The sequence below is a fragment of the Leptodactylus fuscus genome, chromosome 3 (genome assembly GCF_031893055.1).
Source record: "Leptodactylus fuscus isolate aLepFus1 chromosome 3, aLepFus1.hap2, whole genome shotgun sequence".
Classification (NCBI taxonomy): domain Eukaryota; kingdom Metazoa; phylum Chordata; class Amphibia; order Anura; family Leptodactylidae; genus Leptodactylus; species Leptodactylus fuscus.
Genome location: NC_134267.1, coordinates 206,190,302 through 206,213,916, shown reverse-complemented (window position 1 = coordinate 206,213,916; position 23,615 = coordinate 206,190,302). Strand labels below are relative to the sequence as shown.

The window sequence follows — 23,615 nt, the reverse complement described above, 5'->3', positions numbered from 1 at the left end:
AGAGCTGATCTGGGTCCTGTAGAACCCAGCAGCTCTTGTAAGGCACTGCTCCCGTTGGATCACGTGACCGCCGGGTCAGAGGGTGGCCGCATCATGGCGACGCCCATAGCCGTGTATACAGTGCTCATTGAGCGCTGTATACACAGCAATCGAGATGGCAGGGAAGAGAATAAACCTTCCCTGTCTTCTCTCTGGGAGCTCCGGCTGAAGATACAGCCGGCTCCCAGTGAAAGCAGCTACACGATCTCTGTGCAGCTACTGTGTTCTGATTGGACGTACCGGTACGTCCTGTCAGAACAAGGCAACCACTTTCTGGATGTTTATAGTCTATGGGCGGTCCGGAAGTGGTCAGGGTCAGTGCACAAGGAGTTTTTTGGCGCTGATTTTGATGCTGAATCTGCCTCAAAATTAGCCTCCATAAATAGCCTCCCAATAGAGGCGGATTCAGCGTCAAAATCAGCACCAAAAAACTCTTTGTGCACTGACCCTTAGGCTACATGCACATGGCTGTGTATTTTGTCAGTCTGCTACTCATGTTCTTCATAGTCTACGAGAGGCTGTGTCTCAAATACTGTGAACATTCTCATGGCGTGAGTATATGTTGCACAGCTTGTAGGCATAATATCATAATACCTTCCTGATCCTGACTTACATAGTGCTAGGCTAGTACACTGACTAGAGATGAGCGAACACTGTTCGAAACAGCCGTTCTGAAGAGCACGCTCACAGCACGCTCCCATAGAAATGAATGGAAGCGGCCGGCACGCGGGGGTTAAGCGGCCGGCCGGCGTCACAGGTGCTTCCATTCATTTCTAAGGGAGCGTGCTGTTTGGATCGGCTGATCCGAACAGTGTTGGCTCATCTCTAACACTGACCCATTCATCATTATGGTCCCATATACTTGCCTATGTATGTCATAGTGAGCCCAGGGCAAAATTCAGGACAGATCTTATACCTGTCCTTTTTGCGACCCTAGATGAAGTGGAGGCACACAGATGCCATCCATGTGCTTTCCATTCCATTTTACCACAGACTAGGCACATGTACACAGTCATGTGCATGTAGCCTTAGTGTGGACGCTGAATTTTATTGATGACCTCCTTTAAGACAAGTTACAGGTATTGAAAAAGATTACAAGTGCAAGCTTAGTTTCATAGGGAATAGGAAACTGATATTCTCCAATCAACTTATTCTTTGATTATTTTTATTGTAGATATTCCATAGTGAATCTCGCACAGAGAATCTCATCTACATCTCCCCACCTCACAGCCTTTGAGAAAAATGAAGGGTTTGTTCACATGGAATTTTTTTGCAGGCTGAAAAAATCTGCTTTAGGAATTAGAAAATGTTTTTTAATGCATTTTTTACAGTAGACTTTTTTGGTGTTTTTTGGTTTTACGTTTTTTGTCCTGTTTTGTTTGCTCAAGCACACTGTATGGACCTAGAAACTTCCCTTCAAAAAACGCTTTTGGTTCTTGCAAAAAATGTGTTAGCGTATCAAAAACGGCATCACATTTTTTTCTGCCTACCTTTGATTTCAATGAGTTTTTTTTTTTAAGGCGGAATCTGCCTGAATATAGGTCTTCTTCTTTTTGCTACTGTCTCCCATTGAAATGAGTGGGAGGCATTTTTTGAGGTGGATTCTAAAGCAGATTCCAGCTCAAAATCAACCTGCAAAAAACTTTGTGTGAACATACCTTAAGTCATTATAGCACTGTTCAAGGGACACTGAAGATGGCAAGAAACATAAGAGAATGGAGGTAAAAGCTCAAAATGTAATGTATGTTATGTATATTGGGTCCCCATGGATGTTCATGGTACACTACAAGAAGACATCGAGGAGGCCATCATCATTGTGAAGGTTGGGTGATTGGAACAAGTTTAGACTTGGAAGAAGAGAAATATGGTTACATAGTTACATAGTAGATCCGGTTGGATGAAGACATCAGTCCATCAAGTCCAACCTTTAACTGTCCAATCCCTGCAGTGTTGATCCAGGGGAAGGCAAAAAACCCCATGAGGCTCATGCCGAAAAAAATTCCTTCCTGACTCCAATCTGGCAGTCAGTATAAAACCCTGGATCAACGTGTCCTTAACATGAAATGGGATTCAGCTTTGAAGTTCCATAGTCCAATGGTTTCATGAATATTTTGTATCGGTGAGACATAGAAGTACACTGTAGTACATTTATCACATTACCAATTAAAAAGTTGATAGGGAATAATTCATTTTTTCAAATATATTTTTTTTCAAGTCAAGTAATGTGCTGGATGCTTATTATTGCCTCTTTTTATACGTATAACAAACTGCAGAATTTAATCACATTACAAAATGTATTCTCGCGAGCAAAGCTTTTATAGATATCAGGGCGCCTGATAATATCAAATTGCACCTTAAAATTGGAATTTATTGTTAAGTGTAAATGAGATGATTGCATTTGCATAGAAATGACATAAAATGAGAGAGGAAGGAAAAAAAAAGATCAACTACCAAATATTTATGCTGTTTAGATGGGAAATGAATATACCCAGAGAACCTGCACAATAATGAGAAAGCATCTGATGTAAAGGAAGAAAGTCTGTTCTGCATGTTCTTGGGGCATCAGATCGCATTCCACTTAGTGCATATTTATTGCATCCCGTATGTGACATTTTATGGCCCAGCGCAAATGTAATTAACCTGTGAATTTAACAAGGTTCTAAGGGGCTGTTAGGATATACAATTAGTATTGACGTTTAGCCATCTTATAGAGGCACTTCGCCATGTAAAGAAGATACAAAAGACTTATCCATCTACATTTCTAAGCATAAAGTCAATACGTTTCAGAGGTAAATGAAGTCCTTGAACAACTGGGAGACCGAGGTGTCTAAAATGGGAATTTAATTATCTTTGGTAAACAAAATCATTTGTATAAAGTTCTGCTAAAGAAGCAGGGAAGGGGTTTAAGAAGTAAAAAGATTGAAGTCAACCAAAACTTTAGTTTCCTTTACTCAAGTCAAAGAGTCAAGAGCTTGGTGCGGTAGAATTTGGGTATGATGGCCAATCTAGGGATCTCACCTTATGGTCTGTGACTTTCCATTTCTTAAGTATCCTCTTGGGGGAAGGGGAAAGTAAATTCCAATCAGGAAGACAAGAACCAGCAATTACCAAACTGATATGATGTCTAACCCTATATGAACTGAACAGATTACTATATCAAGCTTAAAACTACTAAAGAACCATTGAGTCCAAATCCTATACTCTTTGGCTTAGATTTACTGCTGTGGATATAGGTGGACACTAGCATATACAGTATATGGAGTATTTTTGCCAAATCTTTGATGCATCTTTAGTAGAGATGAGCGAGTAGTACTCAATCGAGTAGGTATTCGATCGAATACTATGGTATTCGAAATACTCGTACTTGATCGAGTACCACTCGCTATTTGAATGTAAACGTTCGATGCAGAACCAGCATTGATTGGCCGAATGCTATACAGTCAGCCAATCAACGCTGGTTCTTCTCCTACCTTTAGAAGTCTTCTCCGTGCAGCTTCCCGCGGCGTCTTCCGGCTCTTCATTCACTCTGCCAGGCACCGGGCCTGGGCAGAGCCGACTGCGCATGTCCGCTTGTAGTGCAGGCATGCGCAGTCGGCTCTGCCCAGGCCCGATGCCTGGCAGAGTGAATGAAGAGCCGGAAGATGCCGCGGGGACATTGCAAGGAGAAGACTTCTCAGAGGGTCCAGCCTGACCCTCACTCGTGGACTTGGTAAGTATAATTTGATCAAACGTTGCCTACCCCTGAAACGAGCATTTTCCCCCCATAGACTATAATAGGGTTCAATATTCGATTCGAGTAGTCGAATATTGAGGGGCTACTCGAAACGAATATCGAACTTCGAACATTTTACTGTTCGCTCATCTATAATCTTTAGGTCATTTTGGTGCATCTATTTTGAGTAAAATTTTTCACCTTACTAGAAATGTAGGTGTGTTTTTTTTTTTTAGAAAAATGGGGCATGGCTTTAACCTTTCGTAATGCACCAAAATTGTATCAGGAAATTCTATCCCAAACTAAGTCAATTAAAATGTGTCTTAAAGGAAGCACTGTAGTCCTGGATACAAATCCAGCCAAGGACATCTGCACGGAGTTTGCATATTCTTTCCATATTTGTGTGGGTTTCCTCTGGGTACTTCGATTTCCTCCCAAACGCCAAAGACATAATGATAGCAAATTTAGATTATGAGCCCTATTATTATTATTAATAATAATAATAATAATATTCTTATTATTTGTGACCTTCATAAGATTCCAGAAATACGATCAGAATGATGGCAAAGGAGTTCTTCTGTTGATACACTACCAGGTTGGACCCTTACTCCACTTCTAAGTGACTTCTACAAAGGTACTCTGTATAGTTAGTCCCTAGACTAATGGCTCTGACACTGCATGGCTACCCCCATTGCCACAGCACAGTGCCAACAGGTGGTGCCACCCAGCAACCAAACAGTACCTCTGCTGCCAGGATAGCCAGCATAAGTCTCCCCAGTTGCCCTTCCCATTGATGCCTATGTATAAGATTGGATACTAAAATTTGTGCTGTTACAGAAGAGAATATATGTGAAGGAGGTAGAGAACAGACAGAAAATAGTGAAAGAAACATTATTCTATTTTTTTCACTTGTACTATCCATTTGCAAATGTGTTTTATATCAAATATTAGGCTGTAAATGTTGATTATTTGCCAGCAAACTGACCAGATAATGACCCTACTAAACCCCTCGATAATGAACTTCACTGTAAGAGTATGAAAAATGACTTAGAAGGCAAGAAGAGGAAGACAAGTCTTGGTTTCAATCCCCCAGATATCTTAAAACTCGCCACTAAAATGCCAAACACTTGAAAAGTTGTAATTACAATAAATGGAGCACTTTAGAGAACTTCGATGAGTACAACGTTTAGTACAGTTATATCATGTTAAATAAGAAGTGAAGTAATAATAAGCCACGACATTGAGAAATGACTATACTTTTTGGACAGTCTGATATCTTATAGCCATTCAAGATGCTGGTGTAATGAAAGAAATGAATTATGGCCATTGACCTCTTATTTCATGTCTGTACTTTAGACATAATAGAAATGAAGCAGACTTGACCCAAATTTTACATAAGTTTCTGGTTCCATCCCAACTCAAAACTTTGGGGGTTCATCCTCGGCGGGCAAGAAGGGAAATTATTTAGTGGAGATTAAGAGAAGGTGTGGAAATTTGACAAACAGTTATATTCTCTATCCCTACTGGGCATCCTTCAGCGCTCCCTCAAGGCCTCTTCCAGCCTCTTGTGTGATGTCATGTGCTCAGAGTTACGGCTGAGATCTGTGATTGGGTTCCAGTTGTCACTTGGGATGTCTTGAGGTCAAGACACTTGTGTTCAAATATTCACAAGCCTAAACAGTGACTTTGTGATATCACCAAGGAGTACAGAAGAGGACCCTGGATTCCAAGAGGTTTCCATAAGAGGAGAAGGAAGGTTTGTCTCCTCACTTTGTGTTCACCTCCACATAATAATTTCACTTCTGATTCAAACCTGAATCTTTGGCAAAATTTGGGTTGAATCCTGTTTCATCTAAAACAGTTAGTTCCTCTCTATTCGTGACAAACCTCTTCGACTCAAAATAAGTCTTTAGGCGGAACCACCCGTGATGAAGCAAAAGATCAGAGGTCTCAGGACTGCAACAAAAGAATCCGTAAAATATTTCTTATCACCTTAGATTGGCCAAATTCTGTCTGACCCATCTTTATTCTCTGTAGTATAAAAACAAGATGGAAGCTTTCCTCCATCTTGTTTGTTAACATTTTATTTTTTATCACACGTGCGGAACTTTATCGTCCATCTAAAAAGTAAACAAAAATAGACGGAAGCTTTTTTCTTATCCTATCAGGGATCAGAGCAACAGAATGAAAGATAAGCTGATGTGAACTTAGTTGCGTCCTAAGTCCTTAGTTGAGTCCATACATTTTACTATGCAGATATAGTAGATTTATATATAGTAAAAGCCATAGGTGTTTTATGTTCCTTATCAATGCCTTGTAGTATCGTACCTGATCAGATGGTGAATAGCATTTGTTTACCATTTTCATCTGTAAAATAAAGAAAAATATATACGTTATTAATTTATTAAACTGAAAATTGTAGTTAAGTAAAATGTACACATGACAATTATAACATTGCATAATAAATACAGAGAGAATATTTTACATACTGTACATGAATTTATTTCAGCAGGGGCGGGACCAATTGTACTGGTGCTTAAGGTTGTGGTTTCAAAATACAGTATGATCCTACACGGTCCCTGAAGTTTCGCACAATAAATATCACTTACATCATTTCATTGACCCAGTGTTCTCACTTAGGGGGCATTCATATGGAGTAACGCCGGGCGTGTATCACAGCTGTACACGCCGGCGTTATGGCAGACTGCCAAACACTTCCCATTCACTTCAATGGGAGCGCTCGTAAACGCTGCTGTTACAAGCGCTCCCATTGAAGTGACTGGGAAGTGTTCTGCAGTCTGCCGTAACGCCGGCGTGTACGGCTGTGATACATGCCCGGCGTTACTCCATGTGAATGCCCCCTAACATAGTAAAAAACTTATTGGTCTAAACTGATTTTTTTTTTTCATTTAAATTCTATAAATTGTGCCCCAACCCATTTTTAGCACCCTAGGTAACCTACCTCTCATGCCCCATCTTAAATTGAATGTCCATTAGACCTTACTGCTTACAGTAAAAGGCAACAGATAATATAATATTTTAACATATCTCTAAAGTACAGAAATATTTCTAAGATTACATTCACTTGGATATTTTGACACTGTAATATTTCACCTTTTTAGAGAGATGAGCAATTAAAATGACTGAGAATTGATGAATCTTTAATGATGCATCATTTTAGTGAATGCTTCAGATTTGAAGAGGTTTTAGAGCGTGTTGAGTTTATTGTTAGTAAAATTCTGCATTTCTTGACTTAATTTGGAATGTTTTTTTTTTAATTTTTCATGTCACTATCTATATTTTCTATATTAATCCTACAATTTTTATTCTCACAACTAAACCTAATAATAGACAAACATCTGCCAATTTTATAGGACCTTTCTTTTCAAGCAGTCACTTTATTTACATCATAGACAAGACAGACAGGTTTACATAGTAAGAAAACACCTTTATAGGTAACACCATATCATTGCATCTATTACTATGAATATATTGGTGCCATGGTTTATCTATTCCCTCTCAGTGTGTAGAATATTCTTAGGAAACTCTTCCTTAGACGTCAGTGAGCCGGTTGCACACTGCTGCTGCCTAAGGTGATGACTATGCTATGTAGCACATCACTAAATTCTATTAACAGAGAAGAGAAGAAGCTCAGGGATGATGGCGGCTCCCTTACTCATGTGCAGAAAATAGAATTAAAAATTTTACATAAAGCGCAGTATGCAAAACTGATCGCTTACAGCATTTAGAAACTATAGAACACTTTTCATATCAAGGTCTCCTCTTAAAAACCCAAGAATAGCCCCATGTTCAATTTAATGCAAAAAGACATTACTTGAAATTCCTGGGTGCAAAGCAAAACCTGTAGGAATACCCCGAGCTATATATGTCATTTATAATGTTGGTCTCTATCAATGTGGAAAAGTGACCTTTTTAGGATGTGTTCACACGGCAAAAAATGAAGAAGGAATTTCTCTTCATTTGCTGCTACCAGCATTTTTCCGCCGTCTAACTGCGACGGGATGACAATGCAGTGCATCACCATTCCATCGCGGCGTCCTGCTCCGGATTAGACCCGGATGATTGGGCCTAATCAGGAGAGAGTCTCGAGCTGCAGAATCGGGCAGGACGCTTCTTTTTTTCTGCGTCCTGCTGCGATCTCTGTCTCCCTTTGAAAACAATGGGAGGCGTATTCTGGGAGAAATCTGCACCAGATTCGGGGGGGGGGGGGGGTGAAATCCACTCCCAAATCCATGGCAAATTCCTCCATGTGAACAGACCCTAAGTGTCCTTCGGTTCCAGGGCCAATGAAGCTGCCATTTCTGTCCTCCCTATCATTAATAAATGTTTTCTTATAATCAACAATTATCACCTATCTCATGGTCCTTCCAAAGCTCACAAGGACAGGGGTCCCATGTACCTTTTTTCAATGGAGCAACCGTTCACACACGAGCATTGTTAAAGCATGCATTCATAGTGATCCATAAGATAGATAAAGTTGTGTGTGCCCATCTCTATCAATCCCTTAGGCTTTTAATGGTGAACTAGTGAATACGCTTGTCCATCACTCCATTAAAGCAGAGGACACATAACCCTCATTCTAGTGATCAGTGGGTGTGTTAGTGTTAGGACCTTTAACAATCAGATACTTATCGTAACTTGAACATGTACTGACAAACCTTCTTCCTATCTAGTTCCTGTAATTGATCCAGCAAGAACATGGAATCGTGGTCAAAAGTTATGATAGAGGCACGTTTTGGTTTTCCCAAACATGACTGAACTTGAAGTTAGATTTATTATATACACTTTTATTGACAAAAACATCATGTTTATGCTAAGTTTCAATAGCTACAGTGTTGACCTTTATTTTTCAAGATTTTTACACTTCGCCCTGACATACTGGATATCAGTTTCTTGGCCAAGTGCTGACCGATGGAATCTTATCCTTACCTAATTAGTTGTTGGGGTTTATCACAACTTCGGTTATTTTTAGAGATGAGCGAACAGTAAAATGTAAACAGTAAAATATCGAATCCTATTAAAGTCTATGGGGGGAAAATGCTCATTTCAGGGGTAGGCAACATTCGATCAAATTACACATACCAAGTCCACGAGTGAGGGTCGGGCTGGTGTCATGACCTGATTGTTTGTTGGTGTACTGTTCTGTCGGGGATTTGATCCGGGCTTCTGTGATCGGCTGCTGGGTTCCCTGCCATGGAGCCATCAGTGTGCACATAGTGTTCTGGACTTCTGAACACACTTGAGGTTATACGAGTCTAACCTCAGGTGTTATGGGTCGCCATCATCCTATGGGAGGATCTGGGGGCCTTTATTAGGAAGAGGGCTGGCTCCACCAGTTGCCGGTTTTTGTGGTCCCAACCTAGAATTCTTGGCTTTAGGAGGAAGAGGAGTGATTTGCTTGTGCTTACTGACTAAAAAGGAGTTTGAGTGTTGTTTGTATGTGAGTTGGTTTTTCCCTCCACACTTCTATTCTGCCCTTTCCTTCACGTCTGTTTGCTTGGCACTATCCGGTTGTTTGAGGTGGGTTCCAGTTTATTTTACCCCAGTCTCGTGTTTGCCCTTTCCTCACCTCTCCACTGTCCCTCTCCTCATTCCTCTTGTTTTGTACTTTGTTGTGCTGCGTGTCAGTTGTCCAGCACCTCCCGTCCGGTTTGTTTGTCTGCAGCTGCACCTTTATTTCTGTAGGGGTCACCACCCTAGAATCCCCAGTCCCTAGCTTTCTTGCAGCTCTTGCCCTGTCTGTCTGTCTGTCAGGTCTTCGTGCTAGAGAGCCAGGAGTCGTCGGGGCCAAGGTTAGCTTGGAGACAGCTGACCACCACCCGTAGGCAGGGCCTAGCTAGCCACCGTAGTGCCAGGGATAGTCTCCTTCCCCTGTCTCCTTAGTGGTGCTATCTGCAGCCTGCAATCTGTGTCTGGACTCTGACACGAACGTGACAGCTGGATCCTCCGAGAAGTCTTCTCCGTGCAGCTTCCCCGCGGCGTCTTCCGGCTCTGAATTCACTCTGCCAGGCATCGGGCCTGGGCAGACACGACTGCGCATGTCCGCTTGTAGTGTGGGCATGCACAGTCGGCTCTGCCCAGGCCCGGGGAAGCTGCACAGAGAAGACTTCTAAAGGTAGGAGAAGAGCCAGCATTGAATGGCCGACTGTATAGCATTCGGCTAATCAATGTTGGTTCTGCATCAAACTTTTCCATTCGAATAGCGAGTGAGAGTACGAGTATTTCGAATACCGTTATATTCGATCGAATACTACTCATCATCTCTATTTATTTTTAGAGATGAGCGAACAGTGTTCTATCGAACACATGTTCGATCGGATATCAGGGTGTTCGCCATGTTCGAATCGAATCGAACACCGCGTGGTAAAGTGCGCCAAAATTCGATTCCCCTCCCACCTTCCCTGGCGCCTTTTTTGCACCAATAACAGCGCAGGGGAGGTGGGACAGGAACTACGACACTGGGGGCATTGAAAAAAATTGGAAAAAGTCATTGGCTGCCGAAATCAGGTGACCTCCATTTTAGACGAATAGTGGATTTCAAATCCGGGTCATATGAGAATGTGAACTTTGTGACTATGAGACAGGGATAGCTGTACAGGCAGGGATAGCTAGGGATAACCTTTATTTAGGGGGGAATGTTATTAAAAATAACTTTTTGGGGCTCTATCGAGTGTGTAATTGTGATTTTTGTGAGATAAACTTTTTCCCATAGGGATGCATTGGCCAGCGCTGATTGGCCGAATTCCGTACTCTGGCCAATCAGTGCTGGCCAATGCATTCTATTAGCTTGATGAAGCAGAGTGTGCACAAGGGTTCAAGTGCACCCTCGGCTCTGATGTAGCAGAGCTGAGGCTGCACAAGGGTTCAAGCGCACCCTCGGCTCTGATGTAGGAGAGCCGAGGGTGCACTTGAACCCTTGTGCACCCTCGGCTCTGCTACATCAGAGCCGAGGGTGCGCTTGAACCCTTGTGCACACTCTGCTTCATCAAGCTAATAGAATGCATTGGCCAGCGCTGATTGGCCAATGCATTCTATTAGCCCGATGAAGTAGAGCTGAATGTGTGTGCTAAGCACACACATTCAGCTCTACTTCATCGGGCTAATAGAATGCATTGGCCAGCGCTGATTGGCCAGAGTACGGAATTCGGCCAATCAGCGCTGGCTCTGCTGGAGGAGGCGGAGTCTAAGATCGCTCCACACCAGTCTCCATTCAGGTCCGACCTTAGACTCCGCCTCCTTCAGCAGAGCCAGCGCTGATTGGCCGAATTCCGTACTCTGGCCAATCAGCACTGGCTAATGCATTGTATTGGCGTGATGAAGCAGTGCTGAATGTGTGTGCTTAGCACACACATTCAGCTCTACTTCATCGGGCTAATAGAATGCATTGGCCAGCGCTGATTGGCCAGAGTACGGAATTCGGCCAATCAGCGCTGGCTCTGCTGGAGGAGGCGGAGTCTAAGATCGCTCCACACCAGTCTCCATTCAGGTCCGACCTTAGACTCCGCCTCCTCCAGCAGAGCCAGCGCTGATTGGCCGAATTCCGTACTCTGGCCAATCAGCACTGGCTAATGCATTGTATTGGCGTGAACTGAGTTTGCACAGGGGTTCTAGTGCACCCTCGGCTCTGCTACATCAGATTGCTACATCTGATGTAGCAGTGCCGAGTGTGCATCAGATGTGTAGTTGAGCAAAACTGACTCAGCACTGCTAAGTCTCTGCATTCGCATAGGAATGCATTGGCCAGCCTTCGGCCAATCAGCGCTGGCTCTGCCGGAGGAGGCGGAGTCTAAGGTCGGACCTGAATGGAGACTGGTGTGGAGCGATCTTAGACTCTGCCTCCTCCAGCAGAGCCAGCGCTGATTGGTCGAGTTCCGTACTCTGGCCAATCAGCACTGGCCAATGCATTTCTATGGGGAAAAGTTAGCTTGCGAAAATCGCAAACTGACAGGGATTTCCATGAAATAAAGTGACTTTTATGCCCCCAGACATGCTTCCCCTGCTGTCCCAGTATCATTCCAGGGTGTTGGTATCATTTCCTGGGGTGTCATAGTGGACTTGGTGACCCTCCAGACACGAATTTGGGTTTCCCCCTTAACGAGTTTATGTTCCCCATAGACTATAATGGGGTTCGAAACCCATTCGAACACTCGAACAGTGAGCGGCTGTTCGAATCGAATTTCGAACCTCGAACATTTTAGTGTTCGCTCATCTCTATTTATTTTGGTTTGTTCCCCTTTTGAGGACTGATCTCAAGTTCTTAATGGGATTAAGATCTGAGAAGTTTCCTGGCCATGGTACTGAAATTTTAATGTTCATCCGAGCCACTTAGTTATCACTTTTGCCTTGTGGCATTGTTCATCAGCAAATCGCTCTTGGATGGTTGGGAGAAGTTGCGCTTGAACGATGTTTAGATACCATTCTTTATCCAGGGTAGTGTTCTTAGCGAATATTGCGAGTGAGCCCACAATAAACCCACAATATGTATTTGTCAATAAAATATTAAAAAACTTATGAAATACATATTTTTGTACCTCCGTATACAATACCAACATCTGACTAAGATATTTAAAAACATGGAAGCAGTACAATATAAGGTTTAATTCCATTCGAGGAATTCTTCCTTTAAGGTGTAAGGTAAATTTGGCCTAAGTTTCTGTAGAACCAAAGAGCTAGGTTAGCAAAAAACTGAATTTCTTTACCAGTGAAAAAAATCATATGAGGGCAAAAACCCAAAACATTCTTTACAATTTTTATATTTTCTGATCATAAAGAGATCCAACACAAGATTCTGTTGTAACCTTGACAAAAGCCAAAGTGCCGACACTGAATTTAGGCAGCACAAATAAAACTAAAGTTCTCTGTTCTGAAACACTGTCGGTGAATGTACAAAGCCATATTTTATCACAGTCTTGACACCTTTGCATCGATATTTTTCAGATCTGTAGGCTTTGATGCATCCTCTTAAACTAGAACCTGTCTGCACCTACAGAAGCTTTGCTATAAGTGTCTTGACCTTTAAACAAAATCCAGAACTGACAGTTATAAATTATTAATTCTTACTGTATTGATACAATGGACGTGCTAAGGAAAATATAAGGTTTTCTTATGTATTGGACACAGACAGTGGCTTGGAAGGTGGGATGTTCCTTAGATCTTCAAGTTAAAAAAATTAAATGGTTTTTTCTTATTAAAAATATTGATGATCCATCCTTATTGTTAAGCAGATTTTCCTCATGACATTAAGAGGAATGAATGCCATAAGACCTCTATAGATGTCCTGTATTAGACTGGCACAAGCCCATGGATTGGCAAGGGTTCTCTATGAATCAAACATATATCAATGAGGCTTGGGCGCCATTGAGCCTGTTGCCAGTAGACAGGTTGGCAGCAGAAACGACCACTCCCAATGGTGGAAAAGGAGATCAGCGCTTACCCCAATAAGTTTCAGAAGATTCCTTTATTAAATACCAGCACACAACGTGTTTCAGAGCTGCTACTCCTTTCTCAAGTGCATCAATGGAGTTCACATAGACAGGTCATCAATTATCCATGGGTGTACTTCCTCAGACTACTTTGGAACAGGGAACACTTCACAAGATCTGCCATTGTGGAGATACCCTGACCTAGTTGTCTACTGTAGATAATAATTTGGCCCTTGCCAAAGTTACTCTGATCCTTATACTTGCACATTTTTCTTATAAGAAATGACTGTTCTTGGGGCTCAGTATGGCATATCTCACAGGGGCTATTATAACAAAATAATCATTCTTGCTCATCTCACCTGGCTTTGGTGTATGTATTATACTGACACTATTTTGTAACATAGTATTTACCTATAGTGTCGGACTGAGATTCCTTGGACCCATCCAGATACAATAATTTTGGGTTCAGCTCTCCAATAACTTCTAGTAAATAGACCATATTGCTCTTCACATTTGGGTGTCTTCTACTGGACTATTATTGTGTTAGAGCAAGGGTGCTCACACTTTTTGAGCCTGTGAGCTACTTTAGAAACTGACCAAGGGATAAGATCTACTACCCACTTCTTGTGGGCGGTCCAGGGGCGGGGTCGGGGGTGGGCCAGGGGCATGGCCAGCCAGGGACAGGGCCTGTGGGCGGGGCGGAGCGTGAGAGCAGGAGACAGCTCTCTGGTGTCTGCTTGTTGACAGCGCAGGCTGAGAATCATCTCTGGACACCCTGGCCTGCCAGTGTCCAGAGATGATTCTCAGCCTGCGCTGTCAACAATCAGACACCGATCCCGCAATCGACCCATACGTCCTTTGCGATCGACCGGTAGATCGCGATCTACGTATTGGGCACCCCTGTGTTAGAGCAAGGGCTACCGACACTGGTTACTTCGTTCCATCACTTTGTAGGGTAGTGGCTCTTTCGCAATGCACCATTATGCGGAACTGGCACAGCGTAAAATCATTATTGGTTCCTCTGTACACAGACTGATATATTCTCACCATTTAACAGGTGATTATTACATAGAGATACAGTACTTACCGCATCTCACATTTCTTGCTATTACTATGCACTCTGTACATATGCCTTGCTAGGTCTGTAGTAAAGGTCTCTAAGGAAGATTGGAATATTTCGTACAAACCTCCAAATTTATAGAGTCTCTAATTCGCCTCATACTTGCAGAGTAACAGTTTTATTGAACACAATCTACTCTTTTATGGGAGAATATATTTTGTCTATAAAACAACCATATACTTCCCAAGCAAAATGGTGGATATAAATCTTACACTTGACAAGCCGCATTGTATCGTAACTACAAAATTTGACTTCAATAATTTACCATATTAGCCAGTCTCCAAAGGAAAGATCAAATAAAGAATATGCTGAACCAACCTAAATAATTTCAGACTTTGGAAGTCAACCTCTTTAATATTTAATATACTGCTATAGAATTGCTCATGCAGAAACCCAAATTATTTCTTCTTCGCAGTCATTGTCAAGATAGAAGCCTCATTTCGAAATAAAGGTCCATTAAATAATATGACGGGAGTTTCTGGGTGAGGGTGAAACTTTTCGCAAAAACCGCTGCCACATCAATGTCAGCGTCCTAACTACTATATAAGCATTTAGGATAAATACATTATTGTGGATGGAGATTTTTATATATAGATGTGTCCAATTACCTTACCTCGAATAAGAACTTGTGAAAGCAATTCGATATAATATTGTGACATGCAGGCAAAAGCCTTGACAGGCTACAATTTATAACACAATCACCAGGTGGTGACAAAGACACGTATAGGATGGACGTCTTGTGACAAAATATAGTGAGATCCTGTTTTGTTTTGTTAATAATAAGAAAAAAATGGTCATTTGTTTTGGATATGTCGAGCCAAGAGGAGACGTAAGGAAGAACACATCCATGCATGTTTATTATTATTAGGTTTATTATCAAATGGTGAGTAGAGATGAGTGAACACTGCTCGGATCAGCTGTTCCGAATAGCACGCTCCCATAGAAATGAATGGAAGCACCTGGCACGTACACTTTGCCGGCGGCCGGTCGCCGTGCCAGGTGCTTCCATTCATTTCTATGGGAGCGTGCTGTTCAGAACGGCTGATCCGAACAGTGTTCGCTCATCTCTAATGGTGAGCCATCCTCATCCGCTATTTCACTGTTTAATAAACATTACATTACAATACCGACTACCTGTTCCCGTTTCCTAGACGTGTACAAATATGTTCTTCCTTACGTTTCGAGATATAGTAAGATAAGTGCCAGAAGATGACAAAGTTTACTTCTCATAAACCCAGGTAAAACAATGAAGGAAATCTATTACAAAGCTTGTTTTGCATCACGATACAGTTATATCTGTTCATGTGCATATTGGACATTTAGAATATTTGATACATATTACACTGTCCACCAATAAGTATGTGGACACATGTGGTAGAATAGAAAAACAACATTTCTTCCTATACAATAGTTGGTAGACCCCAGCAGATGCTTCCTTACGGATGGGATTGAGCAACACAATACTCCCGGATACCTGGTGAACCTCCTGGTGTATGTGAGCCATCGGTTGGGTGCGGTTTCTCTGGCCAGTGCTCGTTTGTCTCTATCTCCCAGTTTCGGGGGTTTGTCAACTTGGGGCACATTCCAACAATCACAGTTCACCTTCCACTATGTAATCACATAGGCCACTGTCGATTTTGGGTAATTCAGTTCGCTTGCTATGTCCCTTAATGATCGTCCATTTCTGTTGTACCCCACAATTACCCCCAAATTGGACAACTCTGCCCTTCGTGACATCTTGCATGCGACTAATGCCAACGCATTAATGCCAGTGCTGTTTCCTATTTAACGGTGGAAGGCATGACGTTCATCACGACTGCAGATATCTTCATTTGCATGGGTCCAAATTCTTATTGGTAGACAGTGTATTATACAGGGTGGGGCAAAAGGTATGAACCGGTTTTAAAGGGATATAAAACAAAAACAACTCAACTCACAGAAATTATGTTTATATTGCTTAATTCAGTTCAGAATCTAGTTTTTTACATTAAGTTTTAAAGATGATATCAGGAAGATGGCGTCCGTCAGCAGCGATACACTCTTGAAGGCGAATTCTGAAGTTTTCAACAGCTCTTCTGCACATTTCGATGGATAATGCCGTAACTTCCTCCCTGATTCTGTCCTTAAGTTCTTCCAGGGTATGTGGACGATTTTTAAAAACCTTTTCCTTTAGGTACCCCCAAAGGAAAAAGTCACAAATGCTCAAATCTGGTGAACGCCCAGGCCACTCCATGTCACCCCTCACAGAGATGAGGTGCTGGGGGAACATTTGCCTCAATCTCGCCATTTAAATCCTAGCAGTGTGGGATGTGGCCCTATCCTGTTGGGAGACACTTCACTAGCATTTCTTACCAGGATGACATTTTGAGGTGTTCTTACTGTTCTGGGTCTTCCAATTGCCAAAGGAGTTGCTGTTGAACCAGTTTTTTCCAATGTCCTAGCCCAACGTCTAATTGCATTACCCCCAGGGACGTTACCCCCAATAGGGATATTGAAGTGTAGTCGGAAGGCCCTCTGTGTGGTGATAACAGAACGGCCATTTTGAAAAAACATCCTCACAGCAAACCCACGATGCTCTCCCGTCCAAGGCATGGATGCTACTGACAACTAGACCCTCCCACTCCCACAACGAGGCCCCGTCCCTCTTCCCACCACCACCACAGGCTGAGCGCTAGCCGGTCAAAACCGGTTCATACCTTTTGCCCCACCCTAACTGTCTTGGAAATGTATACTAAGAACCTCAAACATAGGATAGTAATAAAGCAGTAACATAGCCATTAAAATGTTTGCGTATATGTTAGCGAATATTAACATTGCCATCTTTGAAGTCTGTTGTTCTCTTTCGTCATAGGATTAGAGCAATGGACTGAAACACAGACAGGATGGCTGATACAGACTGAGCACCCTTCCTCTATTTTCAATTCCAATCATTATAATTAGAGATGAGCGAACACTGTTCGGATCAGCCAATCCGAACAGCACGCTCCCATAGAAATGAATGGAAGCACTGCTTAACCCCCCGCATGCCGGCCGCTTCCATTCATTTCTATGGGAGCATGCTGTGAGCGTGCTGTTCGGAATGGCTGTTCTGAACAGTGTTCGCTCATCTCTAATTATAATATAAAATTACGATATGGAAGCTTTCTTCTGTCTTGTTTGTTTACTTGCCAACTGAAGATAAAGTCCTGCAGACTTGTCTTTATCTTCCTTTTGAATACTATACAAACAAGTCAGAAGAAAGCTTTTGTTTGTTTTTACATCACATTGTAATGGAGATGGATGAAGATGGAGGGTGCTCCATGTGATCAGTCATTCTGTTAGCGTTCCATTCCATTGCTCTGAATCTATGACTGATCAGAACAACAAACTTTAAAGATGATAGTGTGAACGTAGCCTTACTGCTGCTGTACACCTTTGTATATTTATTGTATTGCAGTTACAGCAGAGCTACATCTGCCCATTTATTTCACTTTCTTAGATGATAACTGACTTGACTGTGTGCATTTTATTTGAGGGTGATGACTGCCTCCATCTTTTATGTGCACTCTTCGCATCTGTAGAAGGCTATTTCAATTACAGCAGAACAGGATATATCCTAAGGCCTTAGAGAGAATCATAAGTTGTGTAGGTAGCGTTATGACCCAGCTGAATAAAACTGTCTTGTTGTGATAAGTGGGCTCCCACACAGTGACGTAACTACCAGGGTAGTAGCAGTAGCAGCTGCCACAGGCCCGGGACATTAGGGGACCTGGCGGGCCCCTGATGTTTTTTTTTTGTTTTTTTTTATTAGGCCATTGCCTGCTGGAGCAACTCAAGCAGGTAAGGGATCCCATTTACTTACCGTTCCCTGCTCCAGCTCACAGCCGCCGCCGATTCCCCTTCTGAGGATGCGGAGTCAGCTGTGAGCAGGAGCAGGGATTGGTAAGTGAGGCCGCAGGCCCGCGAACTCCATATACACTGTTATCATTATATTCGGGGCTCTTTTTGGACCTCCAAGTATAACTATCGGAGGCCCAGCGGAGTTGAGAGAACATAGAAACAATGTTACTTACCTCGCTTTGGGCCTGTTTGGTGATATCTCAGATGTCACATGGGCCATGCCTGCGTCATTATGCGGCACAACGCAGGCCTGGCTCTTAGGACTTCTGTACCAACATTAAAGATGGCTGAAATCAGCCTTGGAGAGGTAAGTAACATTTATTTTTATGTTTGTATACTCCCCTGAGACTCTGATCATTATATTCTGGGGTATGAACCCCCTCGAGTATAATAATTATTCATGGGTGTTCCACAATGAGGCATAATAGTGTATGCAGGGGCTACTATGGGGCATTATACTGTGTGCAGGGGTCCCTATGGGGCATAATAATGGGTGCAGGGGTCACTATGGGGCATAATAATGTGTGCAGGGGTCACTATGGGGCATAATAGTGTATGCAAGGGCCACTATAGTGCATAATATTGTGTGCAGGAATGCCATTTGTGCGGGGGACAGGGAAGTCAGTTGGATTCAGATGTGGGGCCCATGTCAAATGTTTGCCTTGGGGTCCAACCACTTCTAGTTATGCCACTGTGCCCACAATTTGTCAAAATAATATATGGATGTCATTGAAGAGGTATTTTAAAGGGATTCAATCATTAAAGGGAATTTTTTTTTAGGACTAACATGTAGGAATAGCCTTAAGAAAGGCTATTCTTCTCCTACCTTTAGATGTCTTCGGTATGTCACCGTTCTGTAGATATCCCAGTTTTCGTCCATATGCTAATTAGTTTTCTCGTAGCACTGGGTGCATCCCCAGTGCTGTGAGAAAACTCTTCTTCTTCCTCTGGAACACCTTCTCCATGACATCTTCTTCCGATGGTTTTTTCTGGCTTTAAATGGCATGCATGCGCAGTCAGCTCTGCCATCGGGCCATTTTCTTGTGGCCGCTTACACGAGCGTACTGTGCGCTTACATCGCTATCAAGCTGTGCGAGCATAGCATGCAGCATTTGATATTATATTTACTGTCTGCCATTCCATAGGCGTAGAATAGTTTCATCTGCAACCTTCCAGCCATTCATCTCTTTAGCTGGGGGTTTTACATGATTTATATACACCTTAGAATCAATGTTGACCCTGACAATTTTATTATCTAACCGGGGACCTACTATTTTGAGTGTTTATAGTGAGGTATTGAAACAGCTCCTGCATTATCCTTGGAAACAGTTATTCCCTTACCTCTCATATATTTAGGGGTGACTTATAGTTTTATATGACCTTTACCCAGGATTTATTCTGTATTTTAATACATACCAATAACATTTAGTTTTATCATGTGCCATTCTAACTAGTGGTTTGATATTTCGGCAAGAATCAACTTTGATGTCTTATGCTAATGAGGAAGTTGGTGCATTGGGGGTGGGACTTCAGCTTCCTGGAGCACTGCTCTTGCCTCTTAAACCCCTACAACCTCCTTCCAGTGTCACCCCTCCCATCCTATGACATCACCCATCCAAAATTGTTCTCCAAATCTACAAATTGTGCCATAGATAACAAAGGTATATTATTTATCACTGTAATGTGCTCTTCAATATGGCGGTGGCAGTTCAATATGCCAGGGGTAGGTGTTAGGATCCCTTTAACCCTTAAAGGGGTATTCCCATGTACATAATCATATCTATATTTGTAGATAATTAAAAGTTAAACATATTTGCAAATATAAGTAATTAAACATTCTGCAAAGTTTTAAAGATTTTCTGTAACCTTTTTAGTGGTGACAGTCTATTATCTTGATCGGTTGCCAATAGTTATGAACACTAGTGAAAAAACTTTCAATGGTCTGGGTCTTGTTAGGGACCCAGCTATGATTTTCTTATTGTAGCTGGGGTATTATGCAGGGACACTACATGTATCAGAAGATATCTATTAGGATCGGGTCTCACAGGTATCCGTCCCGGCGCACAGCGCCACCTGCGGGGCAGGCCAACTCCCGCCCTTGGCATCCTGCAGTGAGGCGACTGGAGTCTAAGTCCAGTTTTCCCCCTACTGAGCGTGCTCGGACATTTTGGAACCGCTCAGAGGCAAAGTCCCATTTTGGCCATACTGAGCATGACCGGTGAGGTCATGGCCACCGCCCCTGCTGGGCAGGGACTTCCCTTTATATAGTGTGAGCCGCCGCCCACCGGGTGCTCACACTTTCACTTGGAATTTGTTAATGACAGTCGTTCAGGGCTGGGATCCAGTAGTCATGCAGGCCAGTAAATTCTGAACTGTCAGCCCTATACCAAGGCTAGGAGCAGTGGTCTCTGTTCCAGCCTGTGGCGCTGACAGCAGGTTTGGTCTCTTAGTTAGCCTATTAGAACTGTCTATTCCCTTTGTACTCCTAGCTTTTGCAGGAGCATGTTTTGTTGCTGACCAGGAGTGAGGTTTAACCCTTGGCAGCCTTGCTGTGTCAGCGGTATACAGGTGCTCCTTTCCAGTGAGGTTAACTGGCAAGGTTTGGTTGCACCCTGTTCACATTGAGTGCAGCGCCACATCACTGCCAGTGCAGTTTAACTGGTAGTGCGCTGTTCAGATATACAGCTGCCCATCTGGGCCTGTGGACCTCGCTGCAGTATCTTGCAGACTAGTGGTTCTGTCGTTTAAAATATAATTTTTATATATTTACACAGAATCGCAACAATATCCCAGCCACAATAAATATATCATGGCTGATTTTCTGACCTTAGAAAGTTCCTGCATTCATGGTCGTATCAAGACAACAGACTGTGACCACAAGATATTTAGATAAAATCTTTAAAACTCTGCAAAATGTTTAGTTACTTATATTTGCAAACATGTTTAACGTTTAAATATTTACAAATTTAAAAATAATTATATACATGGGAATACCCCTTTAAGTACTATCATTGTGCCTATCATAATGATATGTGTATGATAGTGGTGTATGATAGACACCATGATAGTACTTAAGGGTTAAGGTCATTGCAATGCTTGCTTCTTTCAGTTCTTTCATGTCATGTTCCACTGTGCAATACCTTTTCTGTTTATTGCGTTATTCTATATTTTTTGGATGCTTCTATTTTATGTAATTATTAGAGATGACCGAACACTAAAATGTTCGAGGTTCGAAATTCGAATCGAACAGCCGCTCACTGTTCGTGTGTTCGAACGGGTTTCGAACCCCATTATAGTCTATGGGGAACATATACTCGTTAAGGGGGAAACCCAAATCCGTGTTTGGAGGGTCACCAAGTCCACTATGACACCCCAGGAAATGATACCAACACCCGGGAATGACACTGGGACAGCAGGGGAAGCATGTCTGGGGGCATCTAACACACCAAAGACCCTCTATTACCCCAACATCACAGCCTAACAACTACACACTTTACACACTCAATACCACCTTTCTGACAGTAGGAAAACACCTTGAAACATGTGTATTTGGCACTTGCAGTGAGGAGAGCTTGTCACCAGCAGTGAATTTGGCCCTTGTAGTAAGTTGAGGTTGGCACCAACATTTGTTTTGAAAATCAGAGTGGATTGAGCCTCTAACCAGCAGAGTTTGGGCAAATTCATGGTGGAGGGAGGCTCTAAACACCCCAGTTTGGACCAATTCATGAGGAGGGAGCCTCTAAAAACCCCAGTTTGGACCAATTCATGGTGGAGGGAGCCTCTAAACAGCCCAGTTTGGACCAATTCATGGTGGAGGGAGCCTCTAAACAGCCTAGTTTGGGCAAATTCATGGTGGAGGGAGCCTCTAAAAACCCCAGTTTGGACCAATTCATGGAGGAGGGAGCCTCTAAAAACCCCAGTTTGGACCAATTCATGGTGGAGGGAGCCTCTAAACAGCCCAGTTTGGACCAATTCATGGTGGAGGGAGCCTCTAAATAGCCCAGTTTGGGCAAATTCATGGTGGAGGGAGCCTCTAACCAGCCCAGTTTGGGCAAATTCATGGTGCAGGGAGCATCTAAAAACCACAGTTTGGACAAATTCATGGTGGAGGGAGCCTCTAAACAGCCCAGTTTGGGCAAAATCATGGTGGAGGGAGCCTCTAACCAGCCCAGTTTGGGCAAATTCATGGTGGAGGGAGCCTCTAAAAACCCCAGTTTGGACCAATTCATGGTGGAGGGAGCCTCTAAACAGCCCAGTGTGGGGGAAATTCATGGTGGAGGGAGCCTCTAAAAACCCCAGTTTGGACCAATTCATGGTGGAGGGAGCCTCTAAACAGCCCAGTTTGGGCAAATTCATGGTGGAGGGAGCCTCGAACCAGCCCAGTTTGGGCAAATTCATGGTGGAGGGAGCCTCTAAAAACCTCAGTTTGGACCAATTCATGGTGGAGGGAGCCTCTAAACAGCCCAGTTTGGACCAATTCATGGTGGAGGGAGCCTCTAAAAACCCCAGTTTGGACCAATTCATGGTGGAGGGAGCCTCTAAACAGCAGAGTTGTGGGAAATCAGGGTGGAGGGAGCCTCTAACCAGCAGAGTTGTGGGAAATCAGGGTGGAGGGAGCCTCTAACCAGCAGAGTTGTGGGAAATCAGGGTGGAGGGAGCCTCTAACCAGCAGAGTTGGGGGAAATCAGGGTGGAGGGAGCCTCTAACCAGCAGAGTTGGCGGAAATCAGGGTGGAGGGAGCCTCTAACCAGCAGAGTTGGGGGAAATCAGGGTGGAGGGAGCCTCTAACCATCAGAGTTGGGGGAAATCAGGGTGGAGGGAGCCTAGTATTAGCAGAATTGTGCAACGCTTATGGTGGATGAGTATGAGGATGCGGAGGAATTGGAGAGGTTGAGCCCAGACATGGAGTTTCATGTTGGGGTGCTTTACACAGGTGGGCACAAAAATGAAGGCTCTATCCAGTGGTGGTTCATTTTTATCAAAGTGAGCCGGTCGGCACTCTCAGCTGACAGACGGGTGCGCTTGTCAGTGATGATGCCACCGGCTGCACTGAAAACCCTCTCAGATAGGATGCTGGCGGCAGGACAGGACAGCACCTCCAAGGCATATAGGGCAAGTTCAAGCCACAGGTCCAACTTCGACACCCAATACGTGTAGGGCGCAGAGGGGTCAGAGAGGACAGGGCTGTGGTCGGAAAGGTATTCCCGCAACATGCGCCTATACTTCTCATGCCTGGTGACACTAGGACCCTCCGTGGCGGCACTTTGGCGAGGGGGTGCCATCAAGGTGTCCCAGACCTTGGACAGTGTGCCCCTCGTTTGTGTGGACCGGTGAGAACTTGGTCGCCTACTGGAGGAACTGCCCTCCCTGCCGCCAACGTCACATGCTGGAAACATCTCCATCATATTCTGCACCAATTGCT

General features: G+C 43.3%; 1 protein-coding gene across 1 annotated transcript in view; it reads right to left on the bottom strand.

The window, feature by feature from the left end:
• Positions 1-23,615, bottom strand: part of SNTG2 (syntrophin gamma 2) — a 410,686-nt gene that overhangs the window by 83,854 nt on the left and 303,217 nt on the right. Inside the window, exon 11 of the mRNA XM_075269112.1 lies at positions 6,080-6,118. Coding sequence (XP_075125213.1) covers positions 6,080-6,118 — 39 coding nt within the window. The remainder of the gene's footprint in view (positions 1-6,079; positions 6,119-23,615) is intronic.